Below are 16,268 nucleotides of genomic sequence, written 5' to 3'. Positions count from 1 at the left end.
CTTATATGTAATTCTATGTATAGAATTATACAATATATCTAATGATCATACCTCATTCACTCATACAAATACATATTATTGATGAATCTTAAGAACATTGCAAACGTTAAAGTGAACTATAAATAGCATCACTAGAATTAAAATTGTGCACTTGTATAATTTTGACTTTTTAAAATTTAATTGAATTCTCAATTTTATAATTTATAATGTTTTAAGCTGTTATTTAATTCAGAATTTATATGCATGTTTTATTTGTATAGAATATTGATTTGGATGCCACACCTGGTAAGGCTCAGAAGCCAGAGTTTATATTTAATTGCAAGTTTTTTGTTTTGTTTTATATTGGGCAACCTCAGTGATGCTCAATCGTTACTATTGGCTGTGATCTCAGAACTTACTTCTTGTAGATGCGATTGTGGTTATCAAACCTGATTTGATCCAGCCCAAAGAGTCTGTTTTGTATTTCTCCATCTCAAAGTTGAAAGGATTTCTACCAGGCAACTATGACTACATTGAGTCAGGAAAAGCTTTGAGTAATGCCAGGCGTGGCTAAAATATATGTCACTCTCACTCTGAAAAATAAAGGAAATAAAAAACATTGACATGTAAACAGTGATGATAATATAACATATACATAAAGGTCTTCACTTGACACAAACATTTCTTTCACCTGTACTTTGCCCAAAATTGTAGTGTCTAAAGATATATATATGTATATATATATGTATATATATATGTGGATGTGTTTATATTAAAACAAAATGATACAGTAAAACCATTGTGCATATAAAGATATATACACAAATATACAATGTTATATGCACAATTTTGTTCAATGTACTATTTTTCAATAACAAAATTTTATTGTTGCAGAGTGGGAATTTATTCAATAATTGGGATGGTGCCGGAGCAGTGGCACAAGCAGTAAGGCATCTACCTTGCCCGCTCTTGCCTAGGACAGACAGTGATTCAATTCCCCAGAGTCCCATATGGTTTTACAAGCCAGGAGTGATTTCTGAGCACATAGCCAGGAGTAACACTTGAGTATCACTAGGTGTGGCCAAAAAATTAGGTTATAATTTTATTAATTTTTTATTAATGTAGACAGGAGTCAAAAGGAATTTATTTGAAGATGGAATTTTAAATTCATACATAAATTATTTCTTCCCTGTAAATTCACATAGATATGATTGCAAAATATAACAAAAAATGAGTATCATTTTAAAACAAAAAGGAGGAATACACATAATTTCAGCATCTGTCTGGCAGACAGAAATAAAATAGCATGACAATGTTGAAGTTGTGTTGAAGTTAAATGACTGATTCGGTTGTGCATAGAAACCAATAGAGATAAAGGTTTTCAGATCTTGAGATCCAAAAGGAAATAGAAATATCCCACCAACCTGGGGACTAGAGCCCAAGTTGAAGATTAGATGCCAGCTCAGTACTGGTAAACTCAAATGAAGTTGAACTTTCTTTTCAAAAGATACATTTTTAATAATGAAATTTTAATGTTGTTGGACATTGTTGCTGTCTGCCTCCTGGAATAGCTACTTATAAATAGTGGGTTTAAGGGCAGATTGCCCTACTTCACCACCAAATGGTGAGATGAAATCAGAAGATGCCCTGTGATGCCCCAGCTTGTTCCTAATGATCTGTGCAAAAACCAAGATCTCTAATTTCAGAGGACTGACTAGGACAACCGCGACTGAGTAGAACTTTTCCTGTGACCATTATAGAAAGAACTTGGGTTAGACAAATAACATGCCCAGAGCCTGTAGTCGATCTTCTGGTATATGCTTCATGGGTAGAAACACACTGTAGCTCTTAGGCCAGGGGAATTTTCTTTCTAAGTTCTCCAATGTTTACCGAGCTTATGCAAAAACAAAAGTTGTCACATTTGTCCCCCCCCCCCCCATTTTTAAATGTTATTTCTATCTTTTAGATAGGGCCTCACACCTTTTTCATAGAACCTTAAAACATGAATCATTTTATTTTGTTCTGCCTCATATTCTTTGTTATCCTACAAATTGAGAAAACAAAGTAAAGTGAATGCATCCCAGGGGCCAAGTGGCTCAGGTGCATTGATGGGGGGGAATATCAGAACTATATATACCCAAGCCAAAATCAATGACAATAGAATCAAGACACACAAATTATAACAAGCTAAATACATGGGACACATGCTGGGAATTCTGGTGGAGGGAGGGCAACACTGATTGTGGAAACAGCCTAATTTAAACTAATTTTATAATGCTTTGTTTTGATGCAATACAATTTTGAAAGACTTGTAATTCAAAATGATCTCAATAAAAAAATTTAAAAATAAGTTGTATGTCTATGAAAACAGGAGTGTATAAAAAAACGTTGGTCAAGAGCAATAGCACAGTCATAGGGTGTTGTTGGCCTTGCACACAGCGGACCCAGAACAGTCCTGGTTTCAATCCCCACCATCCCATATGGTCCCTTGCACCTGTTAGTAGTGATTTTTAGCACAGATGCTCATACCTGAGCGCTGCTGAGTATGCCCTCCCCCCCTCAAAAAAAGAAAGAAATAAGGTATATAGGCATGGCAATCGCTATTATATCACTGATGTTAAAAACTGAGTCTGATAAAAGTACAATTTAATGTAAATAAAATATGAAGAAAAATGATGTGTTTCTAAATAAAAAGATCTTGTAATAGTAGATGACAATAAAGAGGTGGCTTAGTGAAAGAAGCAAATACTATGTACCAGGCAAGTAAATATTTAATGTCAAAGAGAATTAAAATATTATTCTATTTATGATAAAATTGCAAATTAAAATTCAAAAGCATATGATTAAATAAGTATAAGTTTAAAAATTATGTCATCAAAATCAAGCATTAAAAATTAGTTTGAATGAGGTAAAATTTCTTGAAAATTTTTAAGTAAATTTGAGTTCACAAACACAGAGGGGAAGATCTAGAAAATAAATGAGTGTGTCTGTCTTTCTCTCTGTCTCTTACAGAGAAATGCAGGTATTACCAACTATTGGAACAGATATAAATAAAAATAAAGCCAAAACTTAGTATACCAATAAATCAAGTTGAAGTTCTTTGAAAGTATCAATAAAATTGATAATAAAAATATGTAGTGCAGATTTGAACCCAGGTCTGCCATATGCAAAACAATCACCCTACTTCCTATTTTATCTTTCTGTCGGAAATAAAAAAAATAGAGTTTTACAATAGTTAAGTCTAAATCAGAAAGAAACTTGGAACAGACCAATCACAATTATACAAAAAATTAAAACAGTAAACAAATATCTCTCTTCAGACAAAGCCCAAGAACAGATGACTTTACCAGTGAGCTCTACAAAATTTCGAATAAAACACTATCAAACGTTTTCAAATCATTTCCACAGAATAAAAGGTGTGCCAGTGCAGGGGTATTGAATTTCATTATATAAATTCTATGTCCTTTTGATGTCTTGATCAAAGTTTTTTTTAAATTATAGTAACATAAAATTACTGAGCATTATCTTTGATAAGCATTATCTATTAAAAGTCCTTACCAGATTCTTGGAGCATATAATCAATGAATTCCAAGTGGATTTCATTTCAGTTATACAAGGATAATTTAATAGAGGCAATCCAATTACTGTGAGATATCACCTCAAATAAAATAAAGATAAAAAAATCACATGATCACTTCAACAGATGTTAAAGTTGTTTAAAAATTTAAAATCTATTTGTGATTAAAACATATCTGCTAACACATATAGGACAAATCCACAGTAAATAACATGCACTGGTAAAGTCAAGGCATTTTCCCTAAATGAAAGTCGGAATGAAGTCAATGATAATTTTCACATCGTTTGAAGATCTAGTCAGAAAAAAAAAATTAGAAGAATAAACATATTTAGGAGCCGGCGAGGTGGCGCTAGAGGTAAGGTGTCTGCCTTGCAAGGGCTAGCCAAGGAAGGACCGCCTGGTTTGATCCCCCGGCGTCCCATATGGTCCCCCCAAGCCAGGGGCAATTTCTGACGGCTTAGCCAGGAGTAACCCCTGAGTATCAAATGGGTGTGGCCCGAAAAACAAAAAAAAATCCCCCAAAAAGAATAAGCATATTTAAAAGACATATAAATTCTAAAAGAATAAGAGTTTCTCTAATGATAAAAGATGATGAATCATGTTTTCATGCGTCCATTGGCCATTTTTTGGTGGTATGAAAGAGGCTCTGGTAATATGTGTGAAGGGAGGTTGACACTGGTAATGAAGTTGCTGCTAAAAACATTGTATGTCTAATACTCAACCATAAATAATTGTATAAATCAAAATGCATTACATTAAAAATAGAAAATATGAATGGAATGATTATCACTATTTGTGAATGGCATAATGTTATGCATAAAAAGTTCTAAAGTGTCTACCCAAAATTACCAGAAATATGAAATATGTGTTAATATAGTTACGTATGAAATAAAGTCAAATAAATATATTGTTTCACTTTAATACATACTGAGTTAGAGAGTGAAACTAAGAACATATATATATATATGAATACATATGCATATATATATATACTAGCAAAAAAGTATAAAATATCTGGGATTAAAGCTAGCCAAGCAATTAAAAGATTCATACATTGAAAGCTATATTAAGTTATTAATCCCAGAAAGAGCTCAAGGCTTCTTCTGGTCACAAAAGTAAATCCACAATATATACTAAGTGTTAGCTTGGCAAGTGTTCTTTGTATGGCTGTGTATTCAATTTGATACTACCCTGTCATTCAAGACAAATGGAATTGGGATAGAAAATAGTACTGAGCTTAGGGAGGAGTAGCTGCTTGTCTTAAAAGTATGTTTTTCAGATTTTAGCGCTAAATAATGTTTTGTTATTTAGATGTATCATGGTTTTATTTATGCACTAAGTTACTAAAATTCATCTTGCTAGACACTGTTAATTATGAATAATGCTGCTAGAAATGTCTCTAAACAGATTTTTATATGTATAGAACTTGTTGACTTATTTAGAAAAATATTGAAGCACATACTACTATATCTGTGTTAAGTATTGCAATCTTACATTGTCAGAGGCTATGACTAGTTCTTGTCTTTCCTTATTTTTAGCAGCATTTTGTATATCTAGTCTTGTTTTTTTTTTGTTTTTTGTTTTTTGTTTTTTGGGTCACACCCGTTTGAGCTCAGGGGTTACTTCTGGCTATGCGCTCAGAAATCGCCCCTGGCCTGGGGGGACCATATGGGACACCAGGGGATCTTACTGCTGTCCGTCCTACGCTAGCGCTTACAAGGCAGACACCTTACCTCTAGTGCCATCTTCCCGGCCCCATATCTATTCATTTTTAAAAAATGTTTCGGCACTATAAGAGTTGTATAGTATTTTTTTGATAGAAATTAATTTAATATATACACAAAGGGTTTTACTACATATTAGAAAACATGTTCATCTTGGTCCCACAAAATATTATTTTTTTATTATTAACATAATTTTTATTTTGATCATAGTGGCTTACATATTGTTGACAATAATATTTTAGGTACATATTTACATAAAATCAGGGGGGATTCCCATCACCGGTTTGTCCTCCCTACTCCTCCGTTTTTGTCCTACCTCCCATATCCTCTTCCCTCACCCCCAGGGCTGCTAGAATATGTGGTCCCCTCTGTACCTATCCCATTACTTAGTAGTCTTGCACCTGTTTGGTCCTGATGCTTCCTTAGAGTTGTATAGTATTTTTTAATTCACATTTACTTAATGACATGTGCCATTTAAGATTGCCACTATGTTGTTTTTATTAAATAAATGTTTATGAGTAGATAGAAAAAATAAATGCAAAATATTTTATATAGTATCATGGACATTTCTCTATAACTAAACAGTGAATGAAACCATAGCGATGAGCATTGCTAATATTAATAGATTTAATCAAAAGAAAGTAAGTCTCACATTATATTTTAAGAAATACTCATAACTTTTCTCAATGTAAAGTAATATATTGTCTGAATAGGAGAAAGAGTCAGGATGGGAAAAGAGAAAGAAAGTACACATATCTCCAATTCTTGTAATTAACTGTCTTTTCTAAAGTGGTGTCCACTTGATTATAATACATATACCTTTTTTAATAAAGATAGTACATAGACTTTACAACTCAGATTTCATTGTAGAGTAGGCTTGAGTTAAGGATGAATTGATCTTTAATGAAAGCAACTTAACTGGTATGTGTGAGATATGATTTTGACAATGACTTCATAAACATGCTCTGTTTTAATTCTCTGTGTAATAAAAATCCATTGTGGGCTTTTGACACTGACTAAGAGTTCCTCTCTTCCATTTAGAAACTTTAGACAGCTTTGGTTTTCCTTTACCATTTTTATGTCAATAAAGACAAAGGCCATCAGTGGTGAATTTAATAATTGTTAAAATAAATCTGAATAATGGAAAACAAAAACATTCTGTTTTGGAAAGTGACATTTGAGAATTATATGATTCATTATAAATAAAGAATTTCCGATCAGAGCATATATTATCCTTTCTGTCTGTAATTCACTAGAATATTTTTATGCATTTTGACAAAAATAATGCAATAAGTTATCTATTTTCTATGTGCTATAAAGAAAAATTTTATACTGCTTTTTGAAGCCTTAGATATTTATTTTTATTCATCCCAGTCACATTTTGTATGCATATTTACTTTTTTTCTCCATTAATTCATGTAATCAAAACAAGAATCAGCTCTCTATTTTGCCTGAGCCAGATAACCTGTTAATATTGATCTTATTTAGTGACAGGACTTTATGGGATCTGAGTCACTTTACTCTGTTTATTCTCCACATGATTTGTTCTTCCTTCCATAGAATAGCTAGTTAAATTTCTTCTAAAGCATTTTTCTGTTCTAATTAACTGCCTCGTTCTTCTCAGTATAAAGAGGATCTCTCTCTGGATATTCTTCATTTATTCTACATTTAGCAATATAACATACAATCAGCATCTTCACTAGGAATGACTGTCTCAGTGGTCACTAAAAATGATTTATTAGTCACCGCCCCTTTAAATTAATTTACCATAAAATACAAATTATATTAAAATATTATATTAAAATTAATCAATTAGTTCTACCATGAAATAGCTGAAGTTTGACTTATTACTCTATGTCCCTTACACTTTATTATTTTAATCTTTAAGTTATGTGATAACCAATATGCAAAAAATTGTACAAAACTTACCATAGAGTCTTTAAATAATACATTTAATTACTTACACTATTCTTAGACTTTCTTCTCTGCAACATGACCTTTCTTTGGATTTTTGCCCTCTTTGTGTAGCTGGTACTTATGGAATTTCATATTGAGTCACTATTTTTGTCTATTTGCCATGTAGAAGTCTATTTTTATTTTCTCTCATATTTTTCTGAATTTAAATAAATTTAGATGTTGCAGACATGACATGTCTAGGTATTGCATAGATTAGTTTCTAAATTCTATATTTTATACATTTTCCTCTTCCATTTTTATATGATGAAAGATGAGAGATGTCTATATTAATTCATAATTTCCATAATTCTAAACATTACCTTAAGGTAAGTGAAACTCAAAATTCTTTAGAATTCAGAACACTGAATTCTGTCACGCTGTTTCATACCCAGTTTTAAAGATACTGTACTGAGCAGACTATGATTCTGTCTGCTACTCAGAATTTTTTCTAATTCTTATATTATAGTAGGACTAAACTTCAATTCTCTAAATGTTTGCTTTTAAAAGAAGAACTGTCTTTGTCACTGCTAAATTACAGTAGTTCATAGAGTTTAAAAATATTATCTGCACAACTTCTCCAACATCATCCATTTCAACTTACCTGTATATTATTCCTTAAGGTTAAGCCCTTGGTATCTATCCTAAATTTTTGCATGGTATCCTGTTTCATTTTAATGATTTTGACAATTATTAGCTTTAAATCACTTTATAAACTTATATAAATTCCTTTTACTTCGGAGAGAGAATTTGAGAAGCTACTTTTCAAAAAGGTTTTAGTGGATTTGTGTTTTCTGTACTATTGAGAAACTTCTCAAATTAGCAGGAAAGAGGAAACTACAAATGATGTCACTATTATTTCTGGAGCAAAATGTACTCTATTGTGAAATGTCACAAATAGTAGCTACAATTAGATGTGTTAGATTCAGCAAATAGAGTTAAATGCTCAGATATATCTGTAAACATAATACATATAACATATAAAATAATACATAAACATAGATGAGGATATAGTTACAATGAATTTTTATATATTCAGAAAATATTTTAAATTAAAAAATTATTTACAAAATATAATTGTAACTTTTTTTTATATAGAAATGGATGAAAGGCCAAATTAAGGAAGGTAGATTTTTTTCCCACAATCTTTTCAGATTCATGCAGCTATATTTTAAGAGTGGTCTTCAAACATATAATAATAATAATGTTTTCCTAGAGTAACCAAAGAAATTGCCAAATGATTATTCTCAAAATATTTATCTTTTTTTGGTGTGTATGTTTAACTTGGTTTTTGTTGCGTATATTTTCTTTTAATGTTAAAATCACATATTTTAAATGTTAAAATCACATACCCATAATCACATATATAAGACAGATGGTCATAGAATTATTTTTATATCTTCAATATTTAATATATACAGCTAATTTACAGAAACCACTTTACAAATGAGATCTCAGAAAACTTGTTTAAAATCTTAATATATTTTATTCACTTCCTTGAATTTTTCTGTGATAGTTAAATGTTTATTTCTTCTTTCTTTTATCTTATTCTAATATTTAATATTAGAACATTTTCACTACTAAACTTCTTTCATAAGGTCAGGCAATTGTCTTTTCTATCTTTGTATCCTCTTTAATAGCTAGATAAGCACAAAATACTCAATAAATATTTGCTAAATTGAATTGAAGCCAAACATCTTAACAAAATAAATAGATTTCCAGTATAAAGGTTAGTGTAAAAATTAAAAGAAAGAGTTCACATCAAAAACTATTCATAGAGGTATTCAGAATACACTATTGAGCAAAACCGTTATAATATTCTCAGATTTATTTTTCTTTAAAACTATTAATATTAACTTCCAGTCACATCTCAGAAAGAAGCTGTATTGTCATAACATAGATTGTCTCTTATAAGGAAGATGAGTGAGAGAAATAGAATGCCTGTCGGGAATACAGACAGATGGTGGGGAAGGAGGAAAATAGGGCCATTGGTGGTGGAAATATTGCACTGGTGAAGGGGTGTCCTTATTTATAACTAAAATCCAACTAAAAACATGTTTGTAATCATGGTGCTTAAATAAAGATATTAATTAAAAGAATTAAATTAAATTAATTAAACTAATTCATTTTAAAAAATCTTGAATACAGCTGATCACAGTTCAATTCTTGCAACATACTGTCCCCCAAACACCAAGTGTAGCAACATCCAGCTCAGAAGAATAGTCCCCAAATATAATTGGTTGTAGCACTAAAGCAGAATAAAATACTATTAGACTTCATGACAGAAAGACAGATCTTTATTGTCCTAAATTGCTTAGAGATATAGTGTTTTATAGAGTCATAAATAAATATAAAAGAAGATAGAACTATGTAAATGATTTTTCAAAATCAATAAAAATTAATCGAAATATTCATCACTACCTTACACAAAGTTTTCAAGATTTTTCTCAGTAGAGTCACATTTATCTCTTCTTTGTACCTCTTACAAAGAATTCCTCAAAACTATAAGCCTACCCATATTTAGAATGAGAATGAAGGAAAGTAATACAAACATTGGTAAATTTAGAAATCCTCTTAACATAAGAATCCCTACAATAAATCTTGTTTTGGATAATTTTTGCATAAAGTTATGCAAAATTATCTCAGAATTATTCATTCAAAACATAATTTCATTGTAGTAATGTATTTTGATTATGTTATCAATCTTTCGGCAATTGATTTAAGTTTTTCATAATATTTTCCAATTATATACAACCACATTACCTATTCATACAAATAAAATTTTGTGCTATCTAGTAAATATATTAATAAAGCGATTCTAAAATTAGGATACCTTTAATGAAAATTGATGTCTTTTTAATGCCAGATTTTACAACATTGCCTTAAAAATAGGTTACTAAAACGAGGGACTGAAAATTCTTTTGAAATCAATTTTTATACTCCATAACCTTTTTATTTCCAAAATGTAATATGTAAAAACATTAAAAGAAAATTTTATCATCTTTATACTGGGATCATTTAATAAGCTGTTAATAAGGTATTGTTATATATTTTGATCTTGTATTTGTATTGCATTAATCTCAGTTGATTTGAAAGAGAAAATGCTTTTGTCAAATATGAAAAAGTTATCTTGGTTGTATATATTTATTGCAATGTAAAATAAAAAATAGAATTGGAGCCACAATGATAGTACAGTGGGAATCAAGTTTGCCTCCTTAGACATTGCAGACATAAAAAACCTATCTTTAATCTCTAATACATAGGGTGACCAGAGTACTACCAAAAAATGCTTTCTGAGTGTAAAGTAGAAATAAAATGAGCAGAAATGGGTGAGCCTCCAAAATAGAAGCAAAACAACATTAAAACAAAACTTTAATTTCTCTCTAGATTTTGGAGTTTATATACTTATTTTAAAATCTTTTGAGAATGTATCCAGGTAAATATAAATAGAATCAGTTTTATGCAATAAACAATGAGCCACATATTTTTCTACTAGCTTAATTATAACTCAAATGATTTTTGATTTTGCATTAGTTTTTTCCCCATAATTCTGAATTGCCAACTTTCATTATGCATGTAAAACTGATAAATATAAATATAACCTACAAATGTGTGTTTTGTCTATATTATTTAATTTTTTGATAACATGCTATAATAAACACTTTAACAATATTTAAAAATTGTTAAATATTTATATATATAGTTTCTACATTTTACTCTTCTAATACTATTAGATGAGTACTAAATATATTTGATAACATACTTTAACATTAATACTTATACAACATATAAGACAGAATTGTAGCATTGTTAATATAGTTATTATTTAATTGAAATAGTTTTAATAATGCTATATCTTCTCCAAAAACAAAAAACAACTATAGATTTATGAGAATTTTTAATAAGATTTTTGTAAAATTTTTAATAATTTTCTACCTATATATTCTTGGTAGGTATTTTGTAGTTACTATTTTGATAACTTAAGTGGACTTTTGAGTACTATGTATTAACATATTACACATGTGTTAACATGTGTAAAAGAAATATACAGTTAATTCATAATTCTTTTTTTTGTTTTTGTTTTTGATTTTTTTTTTTCGTTTTTTTTTGGGGGGGGGGGGCCACACCCGGCGATGCTCAGGGTTACTCCTGGCTATCTGCTCAGAAATAGCTCCTGGCAGTCACGGGGACCATATGGGACACCAGGATTCGAACCAACCACCTTAGTCCTGGATAGGCTGCTTGCAAGGCAAGAGCCGCTGTGCTATCTCTCCAGGCCCTAATTCATAATTCTAAAATTAACTATCTTTTAAATACTTTATTGTTCTTAGGTCTTTAAATTTTAATTGAATGAATATATTAACCTAACGTACTAACATATTTTTCTTATTTCATACTCTTACTTTCTTAGTGGTGCCAAATATTATGCCCAAGACTATGTAAATATCACTGTTATTTATTTGTTTTTTTATTTTAATACAAAGGTTTGAATGTTTTCATTTATAGAATCCTTTGATAAAATATCAGTTAAAATATCATTATTTATTATTTTAAGACTATAAATAAGAGGTCAGAGAGACAATAAAACCGGTTGGGCACTTGTTCTACATATGACAGATTCCTGATTTATCATTTACACCCATATGGTTCACTGAACTCTCCAACAGTGATCCCAGACTGGATTAAGCCTTGGTTGTGCTGAGCACAGCCTCTGAGTATGCGAATGCTCAGATAGATGGTAGGTAGGTAGGTAGGTAGGTAGGTAGGTAGGTAGGTAGGTAGGTAGGTAGGTAGGTTGGTAGGTAGGTAGGTAGATGATAGATAGATAGATAGATAGATAGATAGATAGATAGATAGATAGATAGATAGATAGATAGATAGACAGACAGACAGACAGACAGACAGACAGACAAACAGACAGATAGATAAATGATATATATATGCATATATGAGTTAAGAAATTAGTCATTAAAGATGACTATTAAAATTTATTTTGGTGGTGAGAAAAGTTCAAATGAAAAAGCAATTCTAGAGTGTATGAAACTTTGAGTTTTATCCCCAGTACCACATGTCACTCCAACACCATTAGAGTGCCAAATATTGACAAAAATTGAAAAAAACACTAGAGGATCTAAATTCTAAACTGTCAGACTCTGCTGCTTGGTCAAGCAGTAGCAAATCTGGTCTTATATAAAATAATATTATATGAATTTATATTAAATATTTAAGACTAATAAAAATATATAATAACTGACTAACTTATATAATGGAATATTCTCTATTTCTGTTTTTATCTCATTTTTATGTGGTATTAGTATAATTTAGTAAGTAGACAATAGCTATTATTTTCCTTTAGACAGACATTTTATTCACATTATATTCTAAATATAATCTAGTGAAGCTAAAATATTGGAATAATATTGAAAAAAGCAAAGAAACTATTATTTGTGGTAAATTAAAGTATATATGGTAACAATTATTCTCTGCACATTTCACTTTGTTATTTATTCAAAGTAATTTTTTAATATAGCATTTTAGGGGGTTGGAGAGATTGCACGGCAGGTTGGGCACTTGCCTTGCATATAGCTGCTGTGAATTCAGGCCTCCCTTAGCAGACTCTATAATCTCCTAGCACCCCAGCAGTGAATTCTGAATGCATAGCCAGTGTTAATTCTTAAATATTATTAGTGTGGTCCAACATCATTACCCCTCATTAAAAAAAAGTCCTTTCTTCCAAAGTCAATAAAGAGAAGCTTGGTTCTTTTTCTTTCCTTTGTTTTTGTTTTTCCATGTTTCCTTGTTTTTGTTTGTTTATTATTTGTTTGCACAGAAATTTCTCTGTTTTCTGTTGTTCAATCTATAATTATGGATCACTCTTGGCAATGCTAGTGGACCATATGAGGTGCTTGAAATTTAACATGGGTTGGATGCATGCAAGGCAGGCACCAAGCACTCTACCTATTGTGCCCACACTCCAGTCTGAGAAACCTAGTTCTTTGAAAATGTTCTGTATAAATATTAACTAACAAATTGCTTAATAATATTAAACAAATTTTACTGAAATGGATGCATATACATCTGGTATAAATGTTGGTGATGTAGAGTAAAATGTTCAATGAAAGAGTATCTCCTGCTAAAACATAGCATAAGCTTAAATGTAGTGTTAATGAAAATCAAAAATCAGTGATATTATTCACCTGAATTTAAGGACTCAGGAAGAAATTATATTAAAATATAGATTAAATACACAACTTCTAAATATATATATTTGACTTTTGGGTCACACTGGCAGCACTCAGGGGTTACTCTTGGCTCTATGCTCAGAAATCGCTACTGGCAGGCTTGGGGGACCATATGGGATGCTGGGATTCGAACCATCATCCTTCTGCATGCAAGGCAAATGCCTTACTCCATGCTATCTCTACGTCCCTCTAAAGTATATTTAAAATATAAATCAATCAAAAAATTTTAATGCGGTGGACAGTATCTAAAAACATATACATATAATATATGTTTTATCCCTAAGCACTTCTAACAACTGTTTATAAGCTATTATAAAATAAACTGTCAAAATATAAAAAAATTTATTGATATTAACAGATAGTTCTGTCTGTGACTGAAGACAATGTGAGCAATCATTATTTCAGTGATTTAATTATAAAAATCAATTGCACACTGTGTCTGTTTTCTAAAGGGAGATGCATCAACAAAGCCTGGGTGTGTGATGGAGATATCGACTGTGAAGATCAATCAGATGAAGATGATTGTGACAGTTTCATGTGTGGTCCGCCCAAGTATCCTTGTGCTAATGACACCTCCGTGTGTCTGCAGCCTGAGAAACTCTGCAATGGAAAAAGGGATTGTCCTGATGGATCTGATGAAGGAGATCTCTGTGGTACTGCATGCTTTACTGTATTTATTTCTCTATACAAAATAAAATAAAGTGTTTAGATCAATTGCTGAATCTTTCTACATATGCATATTTTCCTGTTCATACCTTTTTAGTATAACTCTAGTATTAAACCATATGTGTACATGTCTAGACACTGAAAGCCTATATAGATAAGTATATGTGTACCTATACATACATGACTAGCATTTTCTGAAAATAAGTATTATAGTTTAGCCTGTATCCAAATAATTAAACAATCATATAAATTACATACCAAATCATAATTTAACTGCCTGGACAATCAGTTATATTCCTAAAATTGAGCTGAATATTTTTCATCAGCGAATCACTCTGAACCTAGATATTATTGACCTAATGGGATTTACTAACCCCCAAATGAATTTTATCATTTCTTCTCATCACTGCAAAAGGAAAAAATTCTTTACAAAGGCAAAAAGAAAAGACTGAGAATGAAATCAACTAAATGGCTCTCAATTTTATGTAATTTCCTCTGAAGTTTTTAGTCCCTATACACTAGTTTTCTTTCAAGTGGTTTATCTAGTTAAAGTGATGAATTTTATCTGCTGGCTTTTGAGCTTCAAAATCATTTTTTGCCAAGGCATCTTCTTATGCCAACACGCATAAGAAGAAAATTACATTTTCTTCTCTGGGGGAGATCAGAGATTTAAAAAGATTTTTAAAATATGTTTTATAGATAGTACTGAAGGTGACAGCAATAGAGTAATGAAGAGTTTACGAAATGATAGGAGCAATTATGAGATGACTTGAGGCTGTGAGAAAATGACTTTAGGAAATGATGAAACTGTCTGATTGAGAGTTGGAAAGACAACTGCATTTATGTCTAAAGTTACCCTGGTTCGATCTGAATTAAGATCTAATAGAATACTGAGTTATGAGAAATGACTTATTCTTTTTTCTTATAAAAGATTATGTTATAGCATGTCCTTTCTTCCAAAGAGTTCTGGATCAATAAAATATCCTTGAAACTTTTGTTATTTAGTGATGCCAAATTTAATACAAGTAGGCTCAAATAAAAAAAAATACCTTAAAATTAAATTCATTAGAACATTGAAAAGATGGCAGAATTAAGTTTTCTGTGTTTATTTTCTTCTCACCATACATTCTCTCTATGGAATACAATGCTGAATATATCTTCCATAAAATATATGTATAAAACACATGTAAGACATATTTATTATCTGTTATCATAAGAAATTACTAAAAAGTACCAGAACTAAAATCATGTAATTTTAAGAATGGTTTGGAATTAAGCAAAGTTTAAATTCTATCCTTAAGTGAATTATATTTACTTATCAGGTAAATTAATTTCCTTAATATTATTTTTCTCTAAATTTAGTTGGAATAATATTTCCTTCCCCTGAATGAACATTATAATAAAACCTGATACAATTCAGGTATTTTGGAAAATGTATTTTCACCTTTTCTTCATCTTTGGTCTTAATAAAATAAATATATAACAGAATAGAAATAAAATCACAATGAAAAATTAAGATTACCATATGAAAATTCATAACTATTTGTTTATCCCGATTGTAGACCCAGAAGAATTTCAAAAAGATAGGGAACATTTCTGAATCTGAAAAAGCACTTATGGTTTGTTCAATAATTATTATATTCATTAGCTTTTCTCAAGGGTTTCTTTTTATTTTAATGACTAAAACCAACTGTGCTCAGGACTTACGCTTGGCTGGCTTCGTGCTCAGGGATCACTTCATTGGGCTTCAAGTATCATAACAGGTACTGGAAATTGAACCTCTGTCAACAGTGTGCAAGGCAAGCTCCCTACCTTGTACAATGTATCTTTGACTCCCATATTCAGTATTTTGGTGGAGATTGTTCTAAACAACTGAACCATCTGTCCTTGATAATGTGAAATAATTTTTGTTTTTGTTTTTGTTTTGGACCACACCCGGTGAAGCTCAGGAAATATTGCTGGCTTTGTTCCTGGCTCAGGGACCATATGGGACACGGGGGATAGAACCCAAGTCTGTCCTGGGTCAGCCACATGCAAAGTAAACGCCCTACCACTTGTGCTATTATTATTCCAATAATGTAGAATATATTGAAAGTTATCTCTTTCATTGTTTTTAGAGAGCCAGCT

The 16,268-nt window shown here is 30.8% G+C and overlaps 1 protein-coding gene across 1 annotated transcript in view; it reads left to right on the top strand.

Annotated features, from left to right (window-relative positions):
• Positions 1 to 16,268, top strand: part of LRP1B (LDL receptor related protein 1B) — a 1,191,264-nt gene that overhangs the window by 559,407 nt on the left and 615,589 nt on the right. The window contains 1 exon segment of the mRNA XM_049772845.1: positions 13,928 to 14,128. Within this exon segment, the coding sequence (XP_049628802.1) occupies positions 13,928 to 14,128 (201 nt within the window).

This window comes from Suncus etruscus, chromosome 5 (genome assembly GCF_024139225.1).
Source record: "Suncus etruscus isolate mSunEtr1 chromosome 5, mSunEtr1.pri.cur, whole genome shotgun sequence".
NCBI classification, from domain to species: domain Eukaryota; kingdom Metazoa; phylum Chordata; class Mammalia; order Eulipotyphla; family Soricidae; genus Suncus; species Suncus etruscus.
This window is presented reverse-complemented; position numbering and strand designations above follow the sequence as displayed.